The sequence below is a fragment of the Caloenas nicobarica genome, chromosome 4 (genome assembly GCF_036013445.1).
Source record: "Caloenas nicobarica isolate bCalNic1 chromosome 4, bCalNic1.hap1, whole genome shotgun sequence".
NCBI lineage: Eukaryota > Metazoa > Chordata > Aves > Columbiformes > Columbidae > Caloenas > Caloenas nicobarica.
In genome coordinates this window covers 70565136-70581958 of record NC_088248.1, presented here as the reverse complement: position 1 = coordinate 70581958, position 16823 = coordinate 70565136, and the positions used below count along the sequence as shown (strand labels likewise).

The 16823-nt window shown below is 37.9% G+C and overlaps 1 protein-coding gene across 9 annotated transcripts in view; it reads left to right on the top strand.

Annotated features, from left to right (window-relative positions):
* Positions 1-16823, top strand: part of NSD2 (nuclear receptor binding SET domain protein 2) — a 102490-nt gene that overhangs the window by 70102 nt on the left and 15565 nt on the right. For 8 of the 9 annotated variants that reach the window (XR_010606183.1, XM_065634925.1, XM_065634923.1 and 5 more), the window contains 2 exons: positions 2881-2962; positions 3971-4095. The exons of the other annotated variant lie outside the window; for it this stretch is intronic. Coding sequence is in view for 7 of the 8 variants with exons in the window: in XM_065634925.1 (XP_065490997.1) it covers positions 2881-2962; positions 3971-4095 (207 nt within the window). In the remaining variant the exon portion in view is untranslated. The remainder of the gene's footprint in view (positions 1-2880; positions 2963-3970; positions 4096-16823) is intronic. 9 annotated transcript variants of the gene reach the window in all.

The following is a 16823-nucleotide window of genomic DNA, read 5'->3' as shown; positions in this document are numbered from 1 at the left end:
TGGTGAAAACGTATGCTGAGAAAATCTGTTTCGCAGAGGAATGTGCAGAGGCATGACCTTTCCGTCTTGTCATGCTTTGTAGTTCTTTTTCATTCCTCCTGAATTGGAGTTCAGCGATGTATACAAGAATGGAAAAAAATATCTTTAGTCAATACTTCGTTTAGAGAAAAGTGGAGGGAGAGGAAAGCAAGTAAAGCAAAACAGGAAAATTAGTTTTAAAGAACTGGAAGCCTACAGACATTTTAGAGTGGCATGCTGACCCATTTCTTATGTTAGGAAACCGCAGGCAATATTACAGTATATCTCACACAAATCACAGGCTCCTTTGCTTGCGAAAATGAGAATTTTCCTTACATAGGTCACTACAACTACATATATGGATACAGGCCAAATCTTAAGCGTAGATTTATTTAGTCATGCATGGAGACCAGTGAACTTCATGGGTTTTACTTGTGTGGAAACTTCAGCTGACAAGTGTTTCCAGGTATGTTATTACAATATCATACTGTAGTGTGAGTATCGCAGACCTCATCTCAGGATGCTAGTACTACAGCGATTAAAAGAAACAACCTAATATAAGGAAAGGTAGTGGATTTATTTTTTAATGAATTTTAAATTAATTACACAGGTCACATTTGTAGATATCAGTTTGTTGCTGGTTATTTCAGTATCTCTGTTGATATTGTGGCTATTCAGGCAACTTCTTTAGAGTTCAATATAAAAAAATAAATAGGATTACAGATAGCCAGGCTTAATGAGCTTATTAGCAAGGGACAAAGGTAATTCTTAGAGAAATGTTGTTACCTTTGCAGAAAGAAGGGCCAAAACTGGTTTTTGCGCTTCTTGCTCTAAGAGGTTAGTTATTGAACATTCCTCTTATATTCTAGGAGAAGTTTTTGGACTTTTTTTAAACTTGTTGAATTGATTTGAATTCACTATAATACATTAGATCCATGGAATAATTAAGTTTGCTTATTGTAATTAATTCCTGCTATGAAGTCCTTGTTTTGACTGTCCCTAGAGTTACTTCTTTACTGTCCCACCAGCATTTGTACGCTACAGTTAGCCCCCACTATCACAAGTAGAATCAAGGGTGTTTGCAGGATAGTTCATGCAGAGGAGGTTCTGGTATCTCTGATGCTGTGATGCAGATGTGAATATTAACAGGAAAATAAACAAATACGTGAGATGAATGATTCCCATAAGCTACAGACCACTGATAATGTTGACTGAGTAATGTTCATTTTAAAAGTATTGTCCTCTATTTATCAGAACTAGTTACAAGGAATCTGGTATGTCTAAATATTAGGTAATTTGGAAACTAAATGCATTTAGCAGTGTTTGTCCTTCTGTCCACAGAAGGGTCAGGTATAGTAGAACGGTTGCTTTGCTGTTTCTTTTATGAATTCTCTCTTAGTCTTTTTCCTGCCTTCACCAGCCCAGGGTATTTCTAGCTGTATGTGCTGCTGCTTAGTAAAGCATTTAGTGAACGACAGTGAAAACGTCTATGTAATGGTTCAAAAAAGCCAACACTAACCATACACCTTCCTTCTGCTGTTCCCAGTTTACCTGCAGGCTTTTGTTATAATCATTTTGGATAGAAGGAGCTTTTTTTTTCACAGCGTTTTACTTCTTGCATGAGAGTCGTGCATTATCCTCTCCTTTTTGTCCTTAATTCTTTTTTACAAAATCTGAATGTTTTTTGCACAAAGTAACTAAGTCATAAGTACCTATATGGAAGTTGGAAAAACTGATTCATTCATCTCTGCTTTCATGGATGTATATAAAATGCACATTAACAAAATGGGGGTTCTGTAAAGCATGCTTTAAATTTAAGAGTGAACTACACTATACATTTTCTTTGGTTTTTGCACAGAAGTGTAACAGTAGCCTTACAAAACTGATACTGGGCGCCTGGTGGCATTAGTGGTAGGGTGTCTTCGTTGGCTTCGAAGTCAGTAAGAGCTCAGTGTAGCACATCTGTAGTGCCGCAGCCATTCGTATTAATTTTCACAAAGGAAACCAGTTCTTTGATATTTGAGGTGTTCACCTGCACATCTTTCGTAAAAAAAATAAATGTCAGATGAAGAATATGAAAAAGTATGTAAAACCTCTGTTCTGTAGAATTATTCTTATTGATCAGGTGAGCATTTCTCAGGGTTAAGCATTCTTGACTACTATTTTAGTGACTTATTACTTGAGTGAATTTGTAACATACAAAAGGAAAAAAAAATAGTGGCATGTATAAGGAACAGTGTCTAATTTTGGCAAAGCTTTGACGAAAACTTCCCCAGTTTTCGGCCTAAACTTTTAATGATAAATTCTCAATCTGGAGCAAATGTATGTGTTGTTTGTGCTCCCTTGAAAATGGTGGTTTTATTTTGGAAATGCTGAAACAATCTTAACCATGGTAATTTAAAAAATGGCACTGCTATAAGTTGTGGAGTTGAAAGCAATCCTCTCTGAGACTTAAAATTCTGCACAGGGTTTATTCTCAAATTGATATAGTAATTCTGCAGTTTACCTTTAACAATGAAAGATTTTAATTTTACCAATTTAGACAAAGAATAGTAAGGATAATTTACATGTCTTGTGTTCATTTAGAGCTCCCCTTTTTGATATGCTGAGTTTGGGATGGATAAGTGGGATACTGGAATACTGTGTTCTTTAATTTTCCTCCTTTGCTTATGGGTTTGTACCCTGTGCTGTAAATGAGTTTTTAAAATCACTTAAATGGGGCTAGCTTAACTACATTACCATTCAGATATTTGTAAAGACACTTTCTTTTTAATAACATAAATCCAAAAGTAATTGCCAGTTTTATCCAACCACTCATAAATTAGGAGTTTTTTTATTTTTTCATATTTTTTTTTGTGACAGAGGGAGACAAGCAATGACAAAACAGCAAAAACAAACTCTTCTAAGGTCACAGAAACCTCCTCTTCACAAAAGAACCAGTCAGGTAATGTGGTCAGAATAAGTTTTAATGTAACTTTTTCAATTAAATAATTTTAAAATAAACAGGTTGTCTGAGGCAGCCGGCTAAATTTTGCTGACGCAATAACCAGTTACAGCCAGCGTGCCACAGTTTGGGGGGGGAACGTGCCCTCTTCCTTCACTACCACCATTTTGGAACGTTATACTTGACTGAAATTGTGTATTGCTGATTTGGAGCAGCAGTTCACAACTTCACCATTTGATGGCACCAAATTAAAGCTTGTTGCCCTGTGATCTCAGCAAGCAGCGATCCAGATCCTGCTGCTCCAACTTGTCATCGTGCATTAGCCCAATAAAATGAAGTGCAGTGACCATCAATGTATTCAGTTACTATGTGATTTTAGTCCTTTTACATGATGGTTGATGGGAGGCAGTGTGGAGCGCGAGAGGGAATTCTTAGTAACCTTGGAGCAAAATCTGAAAGTCAGACTTGTTAATGATGCTCAAGTTTAAGGTAACTTCTGTAAGAGCATGTCTTTAGGTTTTATGATGATGTGCCAAAGACGAGTAAGCTCCAGCAAGTTCTGCATGATGTCCAAGTGATGACGTGCTGTAGATAATGTCTGGTACCCAGCTCCTCTGTGTGACCTTCCTCTTAAAACAGTAGTGGTACTCAGATTGTCATGAGATCACATAGGCCTTCTAATGTTTAACTGAGGAGGTAACTGTTACCTCTGCTTTAAAGAGGTCATAAGTCACAAGATACTTGGATTTTAATAGAAATGAGCCAAAGAAAAAAAAAATTGGGAAAACATTTCTTAGCCATTTGTAGTACATATTTGATTAATAGAAACCTCTTTATTTTTAAAATCTAGCCAAAAGATGTGGTTTCAGAAACTTACTTCGTATTCTCAGCCCAGAAGACCTACCTAAATCATTCCTTCCTTTGTCTGAAGGAATATTTTAAATGGCGTCAGGGAGATAACGTTTTAAAGTTCCAAACTTCACTTTGTAAACCAAAATTATTTTACAGCAACGAAAAATCTGTCTGATGCATGTAAACCTCTGAAGAAGCGAAATCGGGCTTCAGCAGCAGAATCTTCAACTCTTGCTTTTAGCAAGAGTTCATCTCCTTCAGCTTCCTTAACTGAGAATGAGGTAAAAAAAAAGTGGTGTTTGCACACAGCCATTTAATTACAGAAATTTTCAGGTGTGAATCTTGTTTAAAAAACAACAATCAAAGGCGAATTTTCTAACATTGGTGCTCTAGACAAGTTACAGTTCTGGCCTCTGTGAAACCTGTTAATGTGTGCATTGCAAATTCATTTATTGTAATACAAACGTCTGATTTGGGGACATTGACATATTGTGGTTTTTAATGTATTTACCAACAAAGTTTTAGAATTGTAACCTTCTATTAGAGGCAAAGTAAAATGCCAGTGTGTTCTGTATTTTCTTCTACAGACTTTATGTAAGTGTACTACATTAGTTACATTCTGTAACTCAATATTGTTATGTTGCCATAGCTTTTAAATCAAAGCAAGTTTCCTAACCCTCTGTTTGATCTAGAACTGGACAGTTTTCTGAGCAGAGCCCCTTTAAGCTCAAATTAGTTTTCAGGCTGTTTTAAGTGCTATTTCTCTGTGATGCAAATAGCTTCGTCCCCAGTAGAGTTCAACAGACAGTGCAGGATGTATCTTTTTGATACTTACTAATCTTAGTCTTAGCTCTGCGTATTTGGAACTGTAATTCTTCTCAATTGACATACAATAAATGAAATGTATGTACCAGAAATGTATTAATACAATCCATTAAACCACTCCCCAAGTCATCTACACGATTAAAACCAACCAGCCAAAGAGTGGCAGCATGAGGGTGAAGTGTGCATGCTGTTTTGCAGGTGGATTCGGAAATGTAGTTGGTAGGATTTAGTAAAATATCCATGGACAAACAGCTTCAAGCAGTTTGTATTACAGAAGCTGTAGAGAAAACACTCGCCTACTAACATGGGAGTAGGACTTCCAGTTCTCACAGAGACTATTTCATCTCCCCTAACAAACGCATGAGGTGCTTAGACACGATAACGAATGCGATTAAAATATCTAGACAACATTCAGTAAATGCTTGACCTCTGGGTGGGGAAAAAAGCTTGCATGTAATGGCTGTATATCTTACTGAAAGTGGAAAAATATTTTAACAAAAACCAACAAATTCTCCTTCCTGTACCCCTATAAAACAAGCAGAGGAGGTCCCACGGGAGGTAATGACCATGTCAGCAGTCAAGTGCAGTAATCCTTGTTTGCATTTTGTTCTCTCAGTTGAGAGACTCCCATCTCTTGGCTCACCAGCTTCTGCTGGTTTGGCTTTGCTGCTGGGACTTGCTGCATAATGGCTGTTTGAGTGTGGGACCATCTATTCAGCCAGACCAGTTTAAGGAAGATACTGTCTTTTTAACTCTAAATATGCATCTGCAAATATTGTAATCTCAGGAGAAAGATTTCTTCTCTTTCTAGATATTGTGTTTATAAAATGAAATTTCCAGGAATCTTTCTTGACAAAAGGTTCACTTTTGTAGGATTTTGGGTTGTAACTTAACTGTTCACGTGTAAAAAAGCATATGATTATACAGGCTGAGGTGGAAATTTTAAAACTTAGCTCTTAATCTGCTCAGCTACTGCTAAACAGCAGAAGATGTGAGAAAAATTAACCTCATGCACTGCTCACAAAACATCAATACACAAACTAGAGAGTGAATTGTTTTCAAGGGTTTAAAAGGTTTTAAAATATCAAAACTGTCGCTACCAACATAACAGAAAATCCACCCTGTGCAGAACTGGGTGCAGGGGGGAGTAGATTAGTGGGCTGGATCCTTAGGTGGTTTAAAGCTACACTGACCTGAACTTGTACCAACTAAGGATTGGGCCCAGTTTGTTTCCTAGGACTTTAGATATATTTGCCTTTAAATAAAGCAAAAATGTCAGGCATGTGTTTCTGAGCTTACTATTGATCTATTCTACAAAACAAGGAATGATACAAATTTTGGATTGTGTGGGTGGCTTTAAAAACTTTTTTCCCTTTTGTATTGTTATTTAGCACTTGTCTAAATGGCTAAATATGTGTGTACCCCAAGAGCGTTCATTCAGAGAGAAACCTCCAGAATGTTAAGGAAAAGAGTTTAAAAAAACAAACACAATGATGAGAGTCTTGCTCAGCGAATCAAATAGGCTGTAATTCTTCTCAACATTAAATACACTTACTGATTTAACTTTTATATTTCTGTGTTCACTATAATGCTTCTAAATATTGGCTTAGATGCTCTCTTAACAAAAATTCTGCGTATTCCACAAGTACATACACCTCCACAACCAATGCTGAGTGGATTCTGGCCTCCTTTTCTCCTTCATTTCCCCCCCACACTATTCGTGGACAGCTGGTTCCAGAATGGAACCTGGACGTGACTGTTATTTGTCAAGCAGTGTTGCTAACTGCACACCTCTGAAATGCCGGTCCATTGCAAAGGAGTTCTAGGAAAGGTGTATTCAATAGGAAGGGTGCACTCAGTTTTTTCTTGTTTGAAAGCTGCATCTTATTTGACATTTTTTAAAGATTTTTAGGTTATTTTTGTTGTTATTTGGCAGGTTTTTTTACTCGGATTTACTTGAAATTTTATACAATCAGTCTAGGCCAAATTTTCAATTGATAAGTTACTTTGGGTATCTAATTTACAGGGGAGAGAGACAGGGGCGGGGGTGTGGACATTTCTGCCTTAAAAACAAACAAACATTTTTAGACCTGACATATCAGAGATTAAAGGTAGGCTTTCACTCCTCTCAAAAGAAAAAAGGGGGACTTTGAAGTTGTTTTAAGATAGATGGACAAAGCAGTCAGGTGTTTATACATGAATGACTAAATTTCATATCTGCATTTAATCTTGGAACAAAATACTTAAATTTACTTCTAGGCACTTGACATCAGCAGTCATTTCTTCCAGTGCTCCATGTGAAGCATGATTTAGTTTAAAATCTAATTCTTAATAAGCAACTGGTAGGGCCACATGTGAGAAAGATACTCAACACTTCAGAGTCTGCAAAAGCTTGGAGCAGTTTTTTACTGCCTATGTAAGACTTGGTGTAACCATCCAAAAGCTCATGGTATTTGTGAGAAGAGATACAGGTGGTGTATTCTTGTTTCTTTGTTTTTTACCTTGGCCCTCCGCCCCCCAGTAATGTAGTAGGTGCCAGTAGAGTGTAAGCAGTATTTTTTTTAATAAATAAAAAAGACTTTACCATTACTGTTGGATTATTGACACACTTGGTGTGTTTGCGTGAAACATATATCTGCTTTAGCTTTTCAATCAATTTTTGTGGTTCCTGGCTTGCTTCATTAAATTGTATGACTTGTTGACAGTGTCATAGTATCCTGCAGGGTCTAGATAATACTTCTGAAATAACATGTAATAGTCTAAATTCTTAGCTAGTCTGTCGTTCATCATATCCTCATGAAGTATGAGCTGACCAGCAGATGGCACTTTAAAGAAGCCCGTGAAAGATTTTGAAGATGTTGCTTTTATTGTAAGTTCCTTATGTTTTCCCAAGAGGGAATTCTTTCTTCTTTCTGTAACATCCAGTGTCAAAACAAGCTCTGTTGCTGGTTATAGCTACAACTTCTTATGTTTTCAAGGCCTAATAATGCAAGCCTGAAGTTTTGCTCTTTTTTCTGCATATTAAACAGTATTTTTTTTTCTCATTACCAATTTCAGGCAGATTTGGTTTATCTGCATTTTTAATGGGTATTAGCATGTGTACACAATGGAGAAAACATGTACAATTCTTAAAAGGTAAGGTATTTGAGAAGGGAGTCTTGAGACATCTACAACTTGTGACTAAAAGAGTACGTCAGTTCCATTTATTGACCCTGGAGTCTGGTTGTCCTACAGTATACAACTAAAATATTCTAGGCAGGCTTGCTGAAGGTAAAAATAACTGTCTTTGAGAACCTAAGAACAGGAAGGAAGAGAGGAATTAACATTATTTTAAACTACTGCCCTAAAGAAAAAGTAATCAAAGCAAACCTTGCAGATCATTAAGCAAAATCAGTGTGCTTAGCCTTTCCTTTTAGCTGCCTTCAAGGATAATTTTCTCTTCAAAAAAATACTTAAGGATTATTTAATATATATAGTGTCACTTTAAATCCTGTGACTTAGCAGCCACTTGTTTCCTGTGTTTGTTTCTGTATGCCTATAGATTTAATTTTTTTCCTGTTTCAAAGCACCAGTAAGTAGCCAGGGGTACGTTTTTGTGAAACACTGCAATAATTGGACTTGTTTCTTGCTAAACCTCTTTTAAAGCCTCTAATAATTGAAATGACCTGCATCGCCCACCAGATCATACAGTTTTGTTACGATGCTTCCACTTTCACATGGAAAAAAGTTCTAGGCTTGACTTTTGTTCTTTGGCAGCACGTTCTGTGTAGAAAATTTTCTTATGTAATTATTCTCATCATGTGTATTACTTAGGCTTCAGAGTGCAGAGATTCTGTTTACTGAATGTTTACCTAATGTAGGTTTTTATTCCACCCCCCCTACCAAAGCATCATGAGTATCTGTAGGCAATTTTATAATGTTTTAAAATGTTCTCAGAGTTTTAATTAACTTTCCAGGCAAATTCAGAAATGCATAATATCCTTATCTGAAACGTCTAACTCCTGCTAATAATAAAAATGAACCTTGTCCCAGGCCGTCTTTTTTTGCTATTATAGTACTGTGTACACTTGTGGCACCGCATACTTAAAGAATTTATCTAGTCTAGCAGTATGGGCCAAAATATCATTCTTCATTCAGTTCAGGAATTCTTATACTGAAATAAAGGAAATGTTAACTGTAACTCAATTGGCTCTGTCAGTTTTTCTGTCTCCGTGTGGGTGCACAATAGATTGTCTTTTGAATACAGTCTGATCTGTTGTTTGTATGTTACTTATTGACTTATATTAAGTTGTGCTTAGATTTTTAAAAAGTAGCAAAAAAAAATCAATCCTCTAACCATTGAGATTTTGTAAATAAGAAAAAAAAATGCAGTTGGTGTTTCTCTGTGGAAAGTCTAAAGGGTTTGCTTATCAGAACATGAATAATCCAGGCTTTTTAGAGAAAGCTCTGAGTCGAACCAGACCCGTTCCTCCTCCTGGGTGACTGGTTTAGCACTCATGGACTTTAAAGTCCTGTCAGGAAGCCTGAGCTTGTAGCAGTGCCCTTAGTTTTAAGCAAACTGGAGCTTAATAACCAACAGCATTCAGAAGTCGTGGAAACATGCTTCTGAAATCCTTATGGAAAGATGCAACGTGTCTGTTAAAGACAGCAGGTGACCCGAGAGAGGGGATGGATGGGTGTCTTAAGACAACTCGGAAAGAGCAGTCGGTCACTCTTGCTGGGCCCTTTTCTGGGTCCTGCTGTGGAGGTGACTTGCCTACCGAAGAAAACAACCTTTGTTTTCATTTTATATACCCCGAGCTTTAAAAGAAATATACGTAGTGGGTATTGTTTCCGTTTGGTGTTCTACAGCTGGGACTGTAAAATGTGAGATGCTCAAGTAAAACAAGGGGAAGCGGGAGGGTTAACTTTTTTGGCTCTGGAAAAATTTGCCCTTCAGTTGCTTTTATAACTGATTTAGCCCAATGTGACAGAAGCACAGTGGTCTTTGACCAACACCAAAGCCTGTGTGCTTAATGCTTACAAAGTGCTGTTAAGCAAGCATATATGAGTAATATAAGAAGTGTTCTTATAAGACTGAATGAGTTAATAAAGTGAGTTTTCTGAGGAAGAATTTTTTTTATGAAAATTGCACTTTGGCAGCTAGAAAAACCTGAAAAGGTGTGTGACTGGTGGAGTAGTAACCGTTGGAGCCCATTCTCATGTAGGCACCATAGGTGCATAAATATTAGCAACTTTTTCAGTCCAAATTTCCAAATTCATTTTGAACCTTCAAACGCTGGGCAGGGAGAGCTTGTCTGACCTGGATCTCGGGGAGGAGAAGTCCTAGCAAAGCTGATAAGCACAGAAGTGTGAATGTAGTTCACTTTGCAGTTGCTAACACACAGCAAATGGTATTTGAAACTTCTGCTCCGTGAGGCGTGAGGTTTTGCCTCAACAAATATTGTCCTTTAGGCCACCCTTTAGCCAGGAGGTGCTTACGGGGGAGAAAAAAAAAAAGACACCACCACCCTCTCTCTGCCCCCAGGGTGACATTGAGCCAGCAAAGATGTTTTTATAGATCACCTTATAAAAATGAAGACTTTATCCTAAGCCTAAAACAAAAAGTGCATTTAATAGCTCAACAGCTGATTGAGTGCCAGTCTTGACAAGCAGAAAAGTTGCATTTTATGTTCTTACGAGGGTATCTTTTCAAAATCTTGGGCTGCAGATTAGATGAGTACATCCATTTATTTCCAGACCTAGAATTTCTGAACCTCCTTTTCCTTGGAATTACAGTGTAATGGTTTTGCTGGCCCTGGTGTTTACTATTTGATTTTGGAGCTGTCTGAAAGGAAGTAGAAAAATTTAAATGGAAAAACAAATTTTTCCTCAAGTGGGTGAGTGGATGGAGCAAATGTCCACATAAGTATTTGATTTCATCCCCACCTGCTTCTTTGAAACACAGGTTCATTTGAATTTTTAAATTCCAGGCTATCCTTTCTTGAGTTGTCTATCAGTATGATTGGATGCCAGCTGACAATGTGTCAGTACCTTTTTTTTTTTTTTTTAATAAGTGAAATTTCAACCATCCAGATGTGGAACTAATGATCCCATTTGCAGAGCTCACCCACGTGATTCTAGAAATATGCAGGCTGAGTGTATATACCAGCTTGCATCCAACTTCTTTTGTATTTTTTTTTTTTTTTTAAAGCCAGAGGGAATGAAGAATTGGCTCACATTTCTGCTGAGGTGTGTGGCTGAGACTGGAATCAGGTACCTGGTTGCAAAATATGCTTAAGAAGTTGTTGTAGAATTGAACTCACCATTTAGCTGGTGTGAGAAACATTTCCCTATATTAGTGCTTATCCTTTCAACTTTGAACGCTTTAATTGATGGTGCAGTGAACTGAAACTCAGTGTTGCAGCTGAAGAAAGTCTTGCCGTAGGAAAAACATTTGAGAAGTGATTTTGTACAAAATTCTTCTGTCAAATCATCTTCCTGCCCCCCCATCTTTTTAGAGAGCTTGAACCAAAAGACAAAATTAAGAATATAAACATATAAACTCACAAAATGCACATAGCTGACTCAATTTAATTCCTTTTAATACTCTAGAGTCTTAACTCTTATTTTAAATGCACAGAGTCACACACATTTCCTCCTCTTAGCCTGCCCAGCAGCCTCCATCAAAAACAAAGTCTTATTCAATGTAATCATGAAAAGGAAACTCCGTTATTCCACAAGCAGTCCTTGCATCTGTATGTACATCGTGTTTCCCTGTTGCACAAAACCAAGAGTAGTAGTTCAGGAAGCAGTAAAACAAAAAGTAAATCTCATCCTTATATTGGCAATTAAACAATTCTATATTCAGTGGCAGTTGCTGGTGTAAGCTGGCTTTATATATCAAATATTGCAGTATGCAAAGCCTTTTCATTCAGTTAAGAATTAATGCTGAAGATTGCTTGTATAAGCATTCTTGAATAGGCTTTCTAAAAATAGGTTGACGTTTGTCTGAAAGAATATGTTAAACACTTATTTTGGTTATTGTAAACGGGGAATTTTAGCATGTAGTTCAAAAGAAAATTTAAAAATACTTTCAGAATACGAGGTCTTGATAGGCTGATAGGCCTGTACTGTTGTGGGTCTGAGTAACTATTGCCAAAAAAAAAGCTGAAGTAGTGTGAGATACATGATACCTTGAGATGAGTAGACCCAATTCTTAAACAAGTGGCATGTTGCCACAATTTGTATCTTTTCACAGGTAAAAACATGACACTAAACCCAAAGAATTTACAGAGATGCCAAGATTTTGCCCCAGTTTAAGTCAGTAGAAAGTATTTTTCTAATAACAAAGCTATAGAGAACTTGGAAAAATGCAGCCACGTGTCCTCACGTGTTCCCTTCAAGTCTTACGTGCCTGAGCAGTGAATAATAAGTGATACACACAGGAAAGGAGAGATTGCCTTGAGAATCTGACCGTAAATCTGTCGCTTCTGCCAGCAACTGTATTCTGAACCTCGTTAATCCCTGAAGTAAGTTCTGGCCCAGCCCAAATGGAGAGCAAAGCTCATGGTTTGGTTTTTAGGCCAGTTGTTTTTTTTTTTTTCCCCTTTCTCTCGCTTGTGTAGGAGACACGCAGTTTCTAGTAGAAAGAGCTGCGTTTGATTCCTGAAAGACCACCCGATTGCTCTGAGTTCGGGCAGCGCGGTGTGAAAGCATCTACAGGCAAATCCTCCCAAAATAATGTTGACATTCAATAATTGAAGGAAATGGGAAGGAAAGCCTGGCCTTTGTGCAAAATGTAAAGCTTGATGGTGCTTGCGATTATACTAACTTCAGCAGAAGAAGGTTATCTTTGGTGTAACAGCATCGTTAATTGCTAATGAAGAGTGGAGATGATTATACAGTTAGGGTATGATTTCATTGCAGAAACTTGTCACTTGCTATAAATCTGAAGTGAACAGCCTTGCCTTTTTTCCCCTAAATTTGCATTCTTAAAAATAGTACTCTGCCTTTCTGAGAAATAAGAAATTACTCAAAATGTAAAATGGCATCAAATAGCAAAATGGCAATCACTACAAATTGCAAATTAACAGGTTTTGCCACTAATCTAAATGTTTATTACTTTGAACCTTGGCCTGAATATCCAAAGACTTAATTACATTGAATTTACTTTGCTAAGGAGATTATATTACAAAAGTTAGGACAAGACAAGTTCTGGCATGATCACAAGGGAAAGATTTAAGTTTGTAACTCAACAATTAAAGAAAAAAGCTCCCAGAAACCTGTGGTGATTTTTACTGAATGCTGTGATTTGGGCACTTGCATGTAAACTATTAGACTTTCCATTATGGAAAGTTGTGTTAACAAACCCCAAAAGCGTTAGGTTTAATTTTAGAGGTGGCTGTGCTTCACGTCAGCATGAACTGATTTCCAGCAATCGTCTTATAAATCATCCTTAGTTAGTGACTGCTTCCATGTCAAGGTATTTTTATTGCGAAAACTCAACTCTCCCCTTGGTGAATCAGAACCTGTTAGTGCCGCTGCAGCTTGCCTGGGGTACAAATATAGTTTTCCCAACCGTCTTGTGCTCCACCTGGCACTAGGTTTTGAGTCCTCTCTGAAAAACGTTAGATGCAGGTTGTCTCAGCCTCTTCTGCACAGGCCTGAAGGGGCAGACGCTGGTTTTACCTCCCTATTTCCATTCGATTTTTAGGGATAACTTTGGGAGCTGAGTTGTTGAATTCTGGCTCTCTACACAGACGCAGCTTTCCCAAAAGATGGCTATATGGAACAGGGGTTATTTGCAAAGGGAGATGGCTGGTAGTGATTCACCTTCTGCAAGATATAAGATGAGATTAGGGTCAAACTCTGAATTATCCTCAAGAAATGCTATTCTATCTTATAACAGGGAATCCGCTAGCCTCCCCCTTTATTAGCCCGTGAAAATTAGCCAATATTAAAACTCTCCAATGATGCTGTGCGTGAGTTACACGTAGCGTAGCTGTTGGATGTGCTGGCTGAAGCTTTGGTCGTGGTCGCAGGGACCGAGAGCCGCGTTCTGCATCAGGCGCTGGAAACGTATCACTGAGCTGCTGAGAAATGCATTGATTCTTCGGAGTCGCAGCAGCGAGCAGGTGTCCAGGCTTGTCTGCGTAGCGCAAAACTGGTGGTTAATAGAGCATTTGATTTGTGAGGTGCGTGAGGCTCCTGGCAGCCGTAAAGGAGAGATCCAGAAAGATACTCACCGTCTGGTAGCCATACGGTTGATGAACTAAAGGTATTTTATGCTATGTGTGTTGGATTCATGCTTGAAAGCCGGCATTACTCTATAAGCAGGTGTAAATTGGCAAGTTTTACCTTGAATGGGCTGATAGAATTTGGGGTTTGTGGTTGGATTTGTAATATAGAGTTAGATTGTGGCCGGCGCTGCTCCTTTTTGGCTCAGTAACTGTTTAATTTAAATGAAAGGCTGGTGCAGTAATTCTGAGGCGGTAAAATCGCGATTCTGTAGGAAAACGGCTGTCAACCTATGGTTCACAACAGGCTGGGATTTTGTGACCTATATCTAGGGGTTTCTGAAAAGCTGTCATCTCCCAATAGGGATGCCTTTCTGCATCCTGCATTTGAACATTTTACAAGTATATAAACCAAAGAAAAGCTAGGAAACCATTGCTTTGAAACAAACCTTATTCTCTCGTGATTGAACATATTTGTCACTGGATGCCATTTGTTTCTCTGCCTCCAATAGCAGTGAGGTGGGGGAAGAGGAGCGCTTTCCTCAGGGGCAAGACCGTGTAGCTTTTGCTGCTGGAAAGAAGACTTTAACTCTCAAGGTGTGCTGCACAAATGGTTTTCCTCGGGGTTTTAGGTGTATTTTGTGGTGTGGGGAAAAGATGGGGGACAACTGTAGTGTCAGGTTAATATAAGACTGCTTGTTTTGTTTAGAACATAAAGCATACTTTTTAGTAGAAAAGCAATACATATCTAAGACCTTCCAGCTTATTTTTTTCTTTTTTTTTTTTCTTTTCTAAACATGACTAATTTTGGCTAGTCGAAACAGGAACATAATGAGGTACTACAAATGTCAGAGCAGTGCACTGCTTGTACTAATTAATGTTTCTGTGGAAATAGCTTAAACGGCAATAAGCGTGTCTGAGTTTACTTAAACTGCAAGAGAAAATGTGTTTGTTTTTTTTGCCAAACTCCCATGCTACCTTTATTTATCTGCCCCTTCCAGCCAGAACTGGCTGCTCCTGGTCATGTGCTCAGGTTGTATTTGCAGTTTACTGTTTCACAGCTCCTTCCAGGGCACAAAGATTTCCTGGTGCCTGACCGAAGCAATGATTTTACATGCAGTTTCTTTTAGCCGCTTCTAAAAGGGTCGGGCAGAATCTCCAAATCAGTTCAAATGTAGAAATATTCATAGGCGAAATGTAGGTCCAAATGGCTTTCGTGGTATGCATTTGCACAGAGGAAATGTATCTAAACCCTTGGGGAAAAAAAAAAAAAAAAGAGAGAAGAAAAAAAACCAGCCAACCAACAGCCATCAATCTGATCCAATTTACAAAATATTTTTAAATATGGTCAAGGACAGCCAATGTTAAAGGGAGGAATGCAAGTTAGCTGGCAGCAATGGGGAGAAGTAATTGCTCAAACCCAGTGTTCCTAAAGGGATTTTATAAAGACTAATGCTGGGCCTGATTTGGCTATAGATTTTTCTCTCTGATTTCAAAATAAATCACTTCTAATAAATTTGCACATTACATGGAGGCTGGCTGGTAGGGTGGTTGCACATAGCTGTGTCCATTACTAAGTAAGCTGGGCCATTTCTAATAAAATGTGGTTTACTGTAGATAAATATGAGATCATATGTCTGAAAACAAAGCAAGTTCTTCACAGAAAGAGTGTGTGTATCCTGACAAACGGCTCTTGGCAAAATGATCTCTTGAGCACGGCAGTGATTTGCAGTGAGCTTCAGAGCTTTATTGAAAAGACTTTGGGAGATCCTTACCCAGCAGAACAGGCGGTGAAGAAGAGCAGCACGTTGTTTTGCTTTGGATATTGTTCCTAGACTTGTAATGGGCTGTTGCTTCCCGTTCTCTAGCCTGTTTTTTTAACAACCTTTTTAAAGTACAGATAAGGTTTAGAGAAAACCCACCAAAATTGTCTTGAGGCTGGAAAAAAATTCCTTAGGGAGAAAATGAGAGGGCGTTCTGGCATACCAGAAAGGATTGAAATGGGTCTAATTGAAGCACACTTCCACAGGAGGAAAATATCTGGTTCCAAAGGACTTTTAATAGAGCTAAAATACCTGGAGAAAGCAACATCAAGTGTGAGCTGCAGTTAGACAACTTAGAAGGGACACGAGGCATTATTTTTGGTTTTATGTGTGAATAAGCATTAGAACAAGCTGGAAGAGAAGTGGCAGGTTTCTTAGGCAATTCCAAATTGTGATGCTCTTCTGGAGAATGTACTTAGTTAAATGCAACTCACTGCGTACCAACTGGGGCAAGAAGATGAAATTCTGCATCTTCTGGTGTAACATGAGATAAGACAATTGACTCTGTCGTCCATTCCCTGCCTAAATTCTATTGAACTGAAATTGGCCCTGTGTTTTCTTTTAAATATGTTACTTCGGTTATTGGGGTTTTGTTTTTGTTTGGTTGGTTTGTTTGGTTGGTTTTGTTGGGTTTTGTTTGTTTGTTTGGGGTTTTTTGTTTGGGTTTGGGTTTTGGTTTTGGTTTTGGTGGGGTTTTTTGTCTTTTTGTTTGGTTGGGTTTTTTTTATTTTTGTTCTCCAAATGATGAATATTTTTAAAAAATTCTCCATCTTAAATACATCTAGATCTGCTATATAAGATTTACCCATAACAAGATTACCTTTTGTAGTATTTCAAATTCATTGTTAGCTGTAACGTTCCTTAAACATATTCAGAGTCACTTCTTTCTTTTTTCCTCTCTTCTACATACTGTTCCCACTTCCTTGGAGAATACTTGTGTCAGAGTAAATGCACATGCATTGGTATATGTGTCACATGCAGCTTGAAGTTTACAGAGTTTCTTTCTAAAATTACCTGTTACCCTCTCATAAAACACGTAATCAAACTTTAATCGAGGCATTTGAAGATATCCCTGTGTTACTGGCTAACTGTATTCAAGAACTGAGTATAAATAAAATGTCGTATTACGAAGTTTTGGTGTTT